Source organism: Culex pipiens, chromosome 1, assembly GCF_016801865.2.
Source record: "Culex pipiens pallens isolate TS chromosome 1, TS_CPP_V2, whole genome shotgun sequence".
NCBI classification, from domain to species: domain Eukaryota; kingdom Metazoa; phylum Arthropoda; class Insecta; order Diptera; family Culicidae; genus Culex; species Culex pipiens.
The window spans coordinates 16,254,223-16,267,253 of NC_068937.1; the positions used below are offsets into that span (position 1 = coordinate 16,254,223).

General features: G+C 37.9%; 2 protein-coding genes across 5 annotated transcripts in view; one reads left to right on the plus strand and one right to left on the minus strand.

The window, feature by feature from the left end:
• Nucleotides 1-6,810, plus strand: part of LOC120417691 (uncharacterized) — a 204,817-nt gene extending 198,007 nt beyond the window's left edge. For all 4 annotated transcript variants that reach the window (XM_039579830.2, XM_039579831.2, XM_039579827.2 and 1 more), the window contains one exon: nt 5,269-6,810. In XM_039579830.2, coding sequence (XP_039435764.1) covers nt 5,269-6,768 — 1,500 coding nt within the window. In that variant the 3' untranslated portion in view covers nt 6,769-6,810. The remainder of the gene's footprint in view (nt 1-5,268) is intronic.
• Nucleotides 6,811-12,471: 5,661 nt separating this feature from the next.
• LOC120417693 (uncharacterized) overlaps nt 12,472-13,031 on the minus strand; it is a 61,401-nt gene continuing 60,841 nt past the window's right edge. Inside the window, exon 4 of the mRNA XM_039579833.2 lies at nt 12,472-12,973. Coding sequence (XP_039435767.1) covers nt 12,856-12,973 — 118 coding nt within the window. The 3' untranslated portion in view covers nt 12,472-12,855. The remainder of the gene's footprint in view (nt 12,974-13,031) is intronic.

Genomic DNA, 13,031 nt, shown 5'->3' on the forward strand with positions numbered 1-13,031 from the left:
AAGCCTTATAAAATTCACTTTTCGTGCTAACTATTTTTTGACAGCTGCAAACCCCACCTTACCTTATATAATATATATGCCTTGAGGGTCGTGTAACAAGTGACAGTTACTCACTTTGTAGTTTGACTTTGTCAAACCAACGGGGTGCAAACTTAAAAAGTTACAAACCAGTTGTTAACACCACATCGATCAGACAAATCATTGTTAACACAGTAATAATGTGTATAATAATGTGTAATTTTACCTCTGAAAATGTGTAATTTCAAAATTTTCTGGTGCAATGTAACATTTTCATTGCCTTCCAAGTTTAATTGTTTAAATATGTATTACAAATTTCTGAAATTTTGTAAGAGTGCTTCTATAAAAGCATCATTCTTAATGATCCTTGAAAAAAATCATTTTCTTAAAACTTTCTTGTTTTCTGTTTTTTCTTTCAGCTCATTCGCAATTTGAAAGTGAATCTCTGTAACCCCGTTGACTTGACACCTCTGAAATTGTATCTTGATGGTCAAATCAAATGAAGTTTTCTTAATGTTTTTTTTATATTGTTTGTACAATTTAAAAATGAGAAATTGTTGTCTTCAATTTCCCTTATTTTTGGTTTAAACCCGGATTGAACTGAAACTATTTTTCAAATTACAAAATTATTTACGTATTTTTGTTAAATTAAGTTTGCAAATTTATTTTTTCAATAAATTAGATTTAGACATTGTAAACCTATTTAAAAAAAACTAAGCAAAAAGCGATCAAATTGACCAACTTAACTACCGTGCACAGTTGTCTAACATAACTTCTTCCCGTCCTCTTTTCTCTTCATCCATGTTTGTTCTTCTCACGCCCACACGAAAACACGCTCTCGAAACAACCAATAGAAAACAACAAAAAAAACAAGCGTCATGGTTTTGGCCTACTCTTCTTCTACCCACCTTCATGCCTTTCTATCTGTCAAAGCCAACTAAAACGTGCGGCATTTTTTTCTTCTCTTCTTTCTCATTTTGGCTGACAGTTTCATCGACCTCTTCTTGTTTTGTTTTTGTTTTTGAATTATCACAGTTCGTAAACGCCCTTCGCTCATCTCGCGTTTTAATTTTCATTTTTTTATTCTCTTCAAAATTTCTCTCTATTTGTTTGTGACACGTTCTGGCTTAGTTTTTCTTCTGTCAAAATTCAATGTTTTGTTTCTGTCAAACTTCTCTTTCTTTCCCTTTCTCGCGCGCGTGCTGTTGTGCTCGCCTAGTTTAGTTTGTGTCGTGTCGTTTACTTTCTTCCTTATCGTTTTTTCTTCTTTTTTTTTGTTTTCTCTTTTTTTTCTCTCTCTCAATTGTAGGCTCGGCCGGCCTCCCCCCCATATTGTTCAATCTGTGCACACTCGACCAAATATCTGCACGAGTTGCCGGTCAATCTGATCAAACTATTGCTCGAACTGTGGCTCGCCCTCGTGCGCCGGTTTGCCATCCTCAAGTGGATTCTCAAGTTGTTTCAGTGGCCCGCCCTGCTGATCTACCGCATGATCAGCTTGCCGAGCTACGACCAATTGAACCTTATGTAAATATTGCTGTTGTCGTTGCTCTTTTACCTACAAAACACAAAGACACACCTGTTTTACAAGTTTTTACCTTCTTGGACTTTGTTTACTATTGTTTCTAGGGTGGAAACTTTCTATTTTTAACTTTTTCCTCTTCTTCTTGAAACTCTCTCTTTATTCCTTTTCTTTCTCTTTGTACATTTTACCAACATGAACATACAAACCAAAACAAAACAACAATCACCCACACCCACACAAGAAGCCTGTGAAACGTCACACAGTAGGCGTCGCCGGTCGTCGTCGTCACGACAACCACTACTGCGAGTGGGGAGCTGTCACGTGCCAAACACTGTTGTTGTAGTTGTAGGGGTATTTTTAGCAAAGCAAAACAAAACCAAACAAACAAACAAATCAAGTCAAGCGAAAGATGCATTTCCTAACCTATAAGTTCAAATGAAGTTGTACTTAAGTTGTTGTTAATATAAACAAAGGTTGTTTTTAAGTTATGTCTAACCTTAAAATTTACTTAAGTATTGTTTGGTTTTACGCAAGCTCTCGAGAAAACAAAAAAAATAACACAACTGTGTTTTGTTGTGTGCGTGTGTTCCGGTACTTACTAACTTATTTATTTTTGGATTCACACACGCACACAACCTTTTTTGCGGTAGATCAAATCGAATGTGATACGTAGTTTTGCATGAAACTACTTTTGGAGTCATTTTTACTGTAGCTTTTTCTGCAGATTTACCTGGTAGATGTCAGAAGGAGGAAACGGGAACAAACAACAATACAAAAAAGACATTCGTTTGACCCCCCCTCCTTTTTGGTTGTATTTTAGTTTTTAGTTTGTAGTTAGACAAAAAAAAACGGTGGTTTATACTAATATCTCTGTTTCTAGACTAATTGTAACAGAAGCCTGTGAATTGTATACATTGTATAAAGTTAAATATATAATTAATTTACACAAACCATGCGAGTCGTGATTGCGGTAGAAGTTGCTGCCCTTTTTGTACAAACAGACCAAAAGCTGCATCCCCCTCCTTAACCTTTTGTTTATCATAGAAAACTAATCCAAAGTCGAAGCCCGCTGGGCTATTTCTTTCTATATTTATTTTGCGCGAACAGCTTGAAAAGAGGTAAGGATTGTGCATTTTGAAAACAAAAAAGACGGGGTTTAGCCGAGACACCAACCACCGTATTTAGTTAGAATTCCGAGGACACGAACCTTAAAGTGACAAGCGTATTTTTTCACTTTTTTGACTGTATTTTTCAATTTTTAATAATTTCTATTAAAAAATCTTCATTTTGCCGTTAAATCAATAGTGAGTCGACTCACTATCAAGTTGATCACTTTCCTGACATTTCAAAAACGGACTTCATGTTGAAGTACCTGGAACGGAACAAAAATCAAATCAGCTCTTAATTCTCTCATGAATCCACTTCCACCATCTATCATTTCGTCATTCATTTCTTTCTATGTATATCGGCCTGATATTTTGAAACATAAATGCTGTAGAATTCCACAATATCTGGCTTCACTTCACAGCCTGAACAAGTATTTGACGTTTCAATTTGATTACGCTTGGATCAAATAATGTTATTGCATTGTGCTTTGCCAAATGAACGGAGGCTCAGTGGTATTGAATATTTTGAGATTTCCATCAGGCAGGTTTTGATAGGCACCTTTCCTTCTCCACGGCTTTTGCGACGTTGCTTCTGCATGCAAACGCGCTCAGTCATGCTTGGTTGAATGTTTACCTTTTTTACTAAGATGCGCTGTACACTAAAAACCGCGTGTTTTGGCTCGCTAAACAGATTTAAACGTCAGATTTTCATGGTTTCTGATGGCCTCGTGCTCGCCTTGTTCACTTCCTAGAGAAGAGTGACAGATGAGAGGGATTACTTTGATTATAGATGACGTTTCTTAACAAAATGGAGTGACCGGAAAATTCTTTCACTTGCTTTTTCGGTGACATTATTGCGGGGTTAATACCGACCAATCAGAACTGCGCTTGATTCATTGTTTACCTTTCCGCTGAGAAGATCTTTTGCTCACTACACACAAATAAACTTCAAATGACAACTGAAGGTGGAGTCTTGAACTACTTGCGTGCTTTGTTTACTTCGTGGAGAAAAATGACAGATGAGAGTTGAAATGTAGTAACTTGGATAACGCTGATGGAATCTTCATTTACTGGAGTGACCTGAAAGCTCCTTCACTAAACTGTTTTTGAAGACACGATTCCTTCTCCTTGCATTATCGGTTACTGTTTTGCGTGATCAAAATCGTGACCAATCAGAACTGCACATGATGCAATGTTTACCTTTTCACTGAGAAGAACTTTAGAGGAATAGCCACGCACTTTTGCTCACTACACACAAATAAACTTCAAATGAAAAATAACGGAGGATTCTTGGATCAAAGTTGTCAAACATCCAAACTCTCATGCCTGAAAAGTTGCAAACATTTCTTTTAAATTTTCAATTTTATGCAACGAGAACTAAATGACGCCTCTTGCGTGCTTTGTTTACTTCTTGGGGAACAATGACAGATGAGAGTTAAAATGAAGGGCTACCGGAATAATGCTGATGAAATCTTCGTATACTAGAGTGACCTGAAAGTTCCTTCACTGAACAACTGCTCTTGATTCAATATTTACATTTTTACTGAGAAGAACTTTAGAGGAATAGCCACGTACTTTTCCTCACTGCACACAAAAAAAACTTCAAGTGAGAAATAACGGAGTCTTGGATCACACACAGTTGTCATATATCCTAACCTTCATGCCTAAAAAATTGTAAACATTTCTTTTAAAGTTTCAATTTTATGCAACGAGAACTAAATGACGCCTCTTGCGTGCTTTGTTTACTTCGTGGAGAACAATGAAAAATGAGAGTTGAAATGAAGGGCTACTTGGATTACGCCTCTTGTATCGTCGTTTACTGGAGTGACCTGAAAGTTCCTTCACTGAACTGTTTTGAAAGACACGCAACCCTCTCCTTGCCTCTTCGCTGACATTTTTGCGTGATCAACACCGACCAATCAGAACTGCACATGATTCAATGTTTACCTTTCCGCCGAGAAGAAATTTTGCTCCCTACACACAAATAAACTTCAAATGAAAACAAAAGGCGCAGTCTTGAATCACAGTTCAATGTTTCAATTTTATGCAACTAGAATCAAATGCCGCCTCTTGCGTGCTTTGTTTACTTCGTGGGGAACAATGGCAGATGAGAGTTGAAATGGAGGGCTACTTGGATAACGCTGATGGAATCTTCGTTTACTGGAGTGACCTGAAAGTTACTTCACTGAAACTTCTTGCTTTTTCGGTGAAATTATTGCGTGATCAATACCGTTACCAATCAGAACTGCACTTGATCCAATGTTTACCTTTTCACTGAGAAAAACTGACGCCTTTTCCTTGTTTTTTTTAGATGATGTTTTGCAATTGCACTTGATGGGGAATCACAACAAAACCTCGTGTTTTTGCTCACAGAAGAATGACAGATAAGAGTTGACATGAAGGGCTACTTGGATAACAAATCCTCGTCAAAATTTTTAAAGTGTTTTGACATTTCTCTGCCTTTCAGTTATTGATTTGCACTAGACAGATACGAATGTCGGATAAAGTTGACAGTTTCGAGATGCACAATCCTAACCTCAAAACCAACACACACACAAATACAAGAACCGGTTACTAATCTCCCCCCTCTCTACCCCCCACCCCCCTAATCGTTCGCAGACTTCTTCTCCTAAGCCAGATACCCTGGATATATCGGGCACTAGTTCAAACAATCCGTATCGGGAGCTGGTGGCAAAGTATGAAGCACTGCTGGAGGTCCAGAGGAATTCGCTGATGCGCAAGGCGAGCACGACGACGGCCACCACCTTGACCGGAGTGACCCCGCCGCAGCAAGGCCAAGCTCAGCAGTCCTCGGGTCAGCAGCAGCCGGGCGAGGAGCTCGGCTCGGGCGACTTCAGCTCGCTCAACACCAAGTTTACGGACGAGGACGGCAACAGCAAGAAGGACGACCAGAGCAGCAACGGCGGGGGCACGACGCGGCGGAAGATTGGGCTGCGCACGCCGACGGACTTTTCCGAGGCGGAAACGACCAGCTCCGGGTTCTCGGACGAGATCAGCAACAAGGCGACGCAGACGGACGAGCGGCCGCGGAACTTTTTGTGCACGATCGCGGACGGGGAGGACTGCAAGTTCAGCATCTACGAGGACCAGACGGTGATTGATTCGCGGTTCCGGTTCAGCCCGTCGCACCGGGAGTTGTTCCGGGAGATCTTTGGGATATTGAAGAAGGCGGCGGATAATCGGGATGAGGGCGATCAGTTGCCGCTGTTGGACGATCAGAATCCGGTTGTTGGTGGGAATGGGGGTAAGGGAGGAGCGCCGAAGGTTCCTCCGGTGACGCCGGCTGCGGAGGAGCCACCGAGTGAGTTTGGGGACGACACGCAGAGCGTCATCTCGTCGGCGGTGTCCGAGCAGTCGTTTGCCATGTCTGAGTGCATCACCAAGTCGGAGCGGAAGAAGATCGAGAAGCAAAACAAGTACGCCGAGAAGCACGGCGAACAGCAGCAGGAGAACAAACCTCCGGTCGGCGTTGCGGCACTTCCGGACGGCCGGATCCTGACGCCGTACAAGCGTCAGCCGCTGGACTACCTTACGGTGGCGGTCGGAGTCAACAAGAAGAAGTCCCGACGCCGTCGGAACCGCGGAACCGGTCCCGACATGGACCGGTCGGACTCCCCGGTGTCCAACACTCCGTCATCGCCGCGGTGCGGCAGCTCCGGCAAGAAGGGCCGAACCCTGTACCGTCCGTGGAATCCGAACGCCGCCTCGCCGGCCACGCCCTCCTCCTCCAACCTGGTCAGCACCTCTTCCCCCAACGGAACGGCCACCGCCGAGTGGAACGGCACCTCGATGACCATCTACAACCGTAGCATCAACTCGCCAACGCCCTCCTCCCAGCAGCAGCAGCCCCGCACCCCGGCCAGTGGCCAAAGCGGGGCGGCGTCCACCTCGTTCTGCTCCCCGGTCGCGGCCAACCCGGTCCGACCCGCCAACCACAACCGGTTCGCCGACCTCGCCGACGACACGCCGGTCCAGTTCAAGCCCTCGACCGCGAGCCACGATCTGCACAAGCTCAAGAAGCTGGACCTCTCGTACGCCGAGGTTCTGCGCCGGGCGGACCTCGGCAAGCAGCGCCAGCGCCAGCACCACCACAAGTAAGTTTTGTGTTGTTTAAAAAAAAATCTGTGTGTTTGTGAAAACCCCCCACTTCGAAAAATGTCGACAACGTGTTTTAACTTGGGACGAATCACTTTTCCTGACACTTTTTCAAAACATTTGACGGCTAAAAAGTTCGCGCATTGAACGCACTCACCAAAAAAGAGAGAAATGTAAACAAAAGCCTCGTGGCGAAACGTCACCCGCGCGAGCTCACCAATCCAAGCAAGCGAGAAAAAAAAACAACAAAAAGAGATCAGTATTAGAAGTTGAGCGCGAACAAAAGTTACAAAAAAACAACAACAAATTTGATTCGATTTACTTAAGCTTCTTTCCTGTAATCCTTCACTTAACCTTTAAATCAAACAACAAGACAAAAAGATATTATCGAAAACAAGCAAAACTATTTATCTGCACGAACAAAGTTAAAAAGTATGTAATAAAGTTAAAGCAAAAAAAAACAACGTACCGCCATATTGATTAATTTGAAAGAGAGAGAGAGGGAGAAAAAGCGCTGCATCACACTCAAACACTCACTCGCACGCGAGTTATTTAATTTAAACAAGCTTACCATTGTTTGTTTCCAACTTATTTAGCAATTGTTATCTTTACTAGCTTTAAATTTAAAATTTGCGCAATTTTACACTCGGTTGCGCGTAGAACAAACACAAAGTAGGCCTTGTTTCCTTAACATTTTGTTAACATTTTTAGGATCTTTCTTGCCCTTTTTTCCCCATTTCCTCTAAAAAATCCTTGCTTCGTTTTTTTTATTAAGTCAAAGAGAGCGTTATCATTAATATATTACACAAACACTCAACTTAAAAAAGCGAGTGAAAATTGAGCGAATCATCACACCTGCACAGACGTAAGCAGGCGCTGCCAAACACTCACACTCGCAAAAAAAAAGCAGCGCAAAAAAGTCAACGCTTGCTGCGGAGTGATTTTCAAACTGTCAAAGAGAAGGTAAGCGAGAAACATTAATCAACTCAAAGCAAACTATAATACTGATAGTAAGTGAAATCAAAACACACAAAGCAGAACATTTAAATAAAAGACACACTCTAACTTGTTCCACGGTTCCAACCAATACATAGCAAACAAGAAAAAAAACAGTAACGTCAGTCAACGCTCAATATGTAGAACACAAACTGAGAGGGAGAAAAAAATAAATAAAAACTTAAAGTCACAATATAAAAAAAAATAAAACAAAGCCATTCGTGTTTCCGTTGGGAAGCAAAGAGTGAAACAGAGAGAGAGATGAGAAAGAAACACAAACGAACGAACTAAAGCAAGAGAAAAGAAAAAAAAAGTTTGTCTATCAATCGGTCGTGTTGATAAACAATAGAGAAAGGGAAACAAACAAATAAACAAAAAAGCAAAGCATACTAACGAAACGAACCAGAATGATGTGTTGCAGAAAAGTGAAACAATAAAACTAATACAAAGAAGGATAAGAGGGAAAAATACTGATTGTGCAACAACAAACGCTATGCGGCCAAGCAAAGTGTGTGAAAATAAAGACAAATGAAAGACTATGCGAAAAATTGTATAAAAAATATTGCTGTTTTTGTTTATTGTTCTGTCAAAATTGTATCCGAAATCCTTCAAAATATATGAATGTTTGTATAAAAGGGGTGATCTTTCATTACGTTACGCATTAAGGGGGGGAGGGGTCTTTCATATCGCCAAAGCAACCATTTTGAGTTTTGATCGGTTTGGTGTCTTCAACAAAGTTGATGTAAAACAACCTCCGTTAAAAACAATTATCAGTTTTTTAACAATCAGTATTTTTTTAAATTTTCGAAATTCATTGATAATTTTTGGGTGACAAAAAAGTTAATGAAAAGGGACAAAACAAAGAGAAAACAATATCTAGCAAAGACTCCATCATTATTTTTATTTAACAATTCATTAGGCCGTTGCAAATGTAAAGACCAGAGTAAACTTCGAAAAACATTTGCAACGGCCTTTGTTTAAGAAAAATCTTAGTTCTGACAAAAAAAGCCCTTTTGCAGTACTGTGCATCGAGATTCAACAGAAATTCTTGATTTTTTTGAAAAATCCTGTCCAAAATTATTTTTTGGAATTGCAACTCGTTGCAAAACTCGATTTTTTCAGCACCGTTATATAGCCTAATAGAGTTTTGGTGTTAAGAAAAAATATATTTTGTCCTTTGCGAAAAGATGGTCCGTACTCAAAATTCTTTGTCCAATACATCCGACTTTTTTATTGCAAATTCCTCCTATAATACAGCCATCAAGTCATAAAGAAATGGAAAACTACACACCAATTTTTTTTTCGTTGAAATTCCGTAAATTTTTACTGAACTTTCATCAACTGAAATTTCAGTAAAAGATTCATTAATTTAGATTTTACTAAATTCTCAGTTAACTGACATTTGTCACTTTGACAGATAGTTTTCTGAAATTTCAGAAAACTGGTTGTCAAAACAACTGAAATTTCAGCGAAAGAAATGTCAAATTATTTTGCTGAAAATTCAGTAATTTTATTGTGTCAGTTTGATAAATCATTTGCTGATGATTTGGCATTTATTATTCACATTTAAAAAAAAATAAAAACAAAGACATTTGAAAGAGGATGTTGTCTCGACAGCATCCAAACAATAAGTCATAAGCAGGGTTGCCAAATTTGATTCTGTATTTTTGAGGGCCAAAAATCTGTATATCTGCGAAGCGAAGCGAAAAATCTGTATATCTGTATCAAGGGGACATAAATCTGTATTTGAAATCTGTATTAACATTTTAAAGCAATTTTTCAACAATAAAATATGAGCAACTCTCTAAGAAATCGGCCGATTTCGACCATTTTTATTTTTTGTATTTTTTTATTTGACTCAAACTTTGTGGGGGCCTTCCCTATGACCAAATAAGCTATTTTGCGTCATTGGTTCATCCATACAAGTTTCCATACAATTTTGGCTGCTGTCCATACAAAAATGGTATGTAAATATTCAAACAACAGTAACTTTTGAGTGAATTTTCTGATCAATTTGGTGTCTTCGGCAATGTTGTAGCTATTGTTGAGGACTTTTGAGAAAAAAATAGGTACACGGAAAAAACTGCACATTTTTTATTTAACTTTTTTTTTCACTAAAACTCAATTTCCCAATATACGTATTTTTTGTTTTTCGAGATTTTTTGATATGTTTTAAGGGACAAAAATCCGCAACTTTTGAGCCATAGAGAAACATGGTCAAAAAATCTGCCGCCGAGTTATGAATTTTTGAAAAATAGTGATTTTTGGAAAAAATCGAAGTTTCATGCAAAAACAAGTTTGACATTATTTTTTAATGCAAAATTGAATTTGCAATCAAAAAGTACTTTACAAATTTTTTGATAGAGGGCTCCGTTTTCAAGATATAGCCACAGAAAGTTTGATTTTAGCGAAATATTTGCAGTTTTTCAATTTTTAAAAATAGTGACCATGAGTGACCATCTCTAAAAATATTTTTTTTTGAAAATTTCAGAAAATTTGCTGTAAAATTGTCTAAGAGACATTGAAGATTGGACCTCTGGTTGCTGAGATACAGCGGCTTAAAGAAAAAGAAACACGAAAATTGAAGTTTTCTAAATCTCACCAAAACATTCAATGTTAAAATATGAAACATTCGTAAAAAAATATTTTGAATTTTTTTAAATCAAGACTAACATTTTAAAAGGGCCAAACATTGAATATTACGCCCTTTTGAAATGTTAGTCTTGATTTAAAAATTTTCAAAATATTTTTTTCGAAAAGATCGGAAAATTTCACAAATTTAATTCAACGAAATTGTGCATTTCACCAAATCTGGCAGGAATCTGTCGCTTGAGAATAATACGTGCTGTCATTATCTTCATTTTGGTGGGCAAGAATAATTCACTTTTTTTTCTCTGGAATTAGAAATAAAGCAATAAATAAATAACTCTTAACTTTTTTCTTGGCAAATTACTAGTTGCCCATTAGGTCCAACATTTTCACCACTGAGCAATTCTCTACGAAATATACGGTCTATTTTTTTAATTTTAATTGTTGTATTTTTTAATCCGGCTGAAACCTTTTTTTGTGCCTTCGGGATGTCCAAAGAAGCCATTTTGCATCATTAGTTTGTCCATATAATTTTTCATACAAATTTGGCAGCTGTCCAGACAAAAATGATATATGAAAATTCAAAAATCTGTATCTCTTGAAAGAATTTTTTTGTTCGATTTGGTGTCTTCTGCAAAGTTGTAAATATGGATAAGGACGGCACTTACGGCACTTACAAAAAAAAATATTTTTATTTTTTTTCTGATATGTTTTAGGGAACTTCAATTGCCAACTTTTCAGAAATTTACAGAGTGGGCAAAACATTTTTGACCGAGTTATGAATTTTTAGATCAAAACAGATTTGTAGTTAAATTTGTAGTTTTGCGATCAATATATCGATTTTTTGAAAAAAAAAACAGTATTGATTCAAATATTCATAACTCGGTCAAAGATTTTTTTGCCCATAATATAAATTTTTGAAAACATATCAGAAAAAATAGTGTTTTTTGCAAATCAAGTTATAGTTAAAAAGTAGAATTAAAAACCACAAAAAAATTCCGTGTATAATTCTTTTTTCAGTGTAGACCTTATAGAGAATTTGCAGCAAAGCTAAAAGACACATGTCGCCACCTATGAACAAATAGCGTAAACCTATGATTTTTCGAAAAAAATGTGTTTGTACCTTCAAAATCAATATTTTTATAAAACTTATGCCGGATTCGGATGAGAAAAATTATTTCCAACAATTTGGTGTACAACTTTCCACTTTTTGTTTGATTTTTCTATGAGAAAATTGTAAATTTAGTAAAAGATAGTTATTTGAACTATATTTGGCAACAAAGTTTGTCAAAAATCAATAAAAACTGTTAAATATACGTTAACACATCTGTTATCAAATATGTAACTGTTTATTTCTTTGATATATATGGGGAAACCGTTTTTTCGTGTTCTGAAATATGTTTTTTGAAGAAAAAGTTCACAAATTTTTGCGCGCCCAAAAATTGATGTTCATTATTTTAAAGCAAACATCTTTTCTCGTCTTTTGCAACCAGTTTCATTAAGATTGATGCAGGGAATCATGAGAAATAAGCGAATTTGTTCTTCAATCCAGCAGAAAGAAATACGATTTTTGGCAAGTAACCTCATTTTGGCGCCACCTACATTTGAAAGACAGTCGCGCTGCAAAACCTCAATCCTAACCTACAACTTTGCCGAAGACACCAAATCGATCAAAAAATTCCTTCCAAAGATGCAGATTTTTTCATAAATCATTTTTGTATGGACAGCTGCCAAATTTGTATGGAAATTTATATTGACAAACTAATGACGCAAAATGGCTTCTTTGGACATACCAAAAGCACAAAAAGAAGTTTCAGCCGGATTAAAAAATACAAAAATTAAAATTAAAGAAAAAAGACCGATTTTGTGGAGAATTGCTCAACTGCAACATATTTTTAAAACACCTTTGTGAATTCGGAATATGCTATAAAATAAATAGTTAATTTCATTAAAGATTTACCTTACTTTGAACTGCTAAGTTCTTTGCTTGGTAAGCTCGCAAATCAAATAATTTGCACTCTCTGTTGCCTACCCAAAGGCGCTTTCCTCACTCTAGCTAGCATTTTGGACATTTTGGACTTTTTTCTTTCTTGCACACCCCAACAAAAACGCACGCCAAAGTTACAAACTTTTATACACACTTTATTTGAGCAAACTAGAAAAAAATATCAGCTTCCTTCCGTTCAAGAACACAAAAAAACTAAAACATTTACACGCACTCTATATATTTGCACAAGTGTTCTATTGCGCTGCTCCCACAATCACTTTTCTTTTTTTTTTCACTGCTCAGCACAGGTCACAGACAGGTAAAATGTACAGTTTATTCACCGGTTTTGTTGCGGGGGGTAATGGGGGGTGTTACTACAAAATTAAAACGGCAAGTTTTTCATTCTTTGATTACAACAAAAAATAAAAAAGGGGAAAAAAATAATAAGATTCGTTCATTGCTTGCTAGTCCAAATCGAGATCCGTTCAAAATCGTAATCCTTGCTTCTAGTTGGTTCCTCAGTAGCAGTGGCACCGGTCCGTGGGGCACTTGGAGTTGTACGTGAGACATTCGTCCAAACAGTACACGTCCGCGCCGTCGCGACCCTCCAGCTCGCCAATCGCTTCGCAGGTTGTCCTAAAATTAAATAAAGAATAGTCAGAAAGTCCTTTTCAAGGATAAGATCTCATCGTTA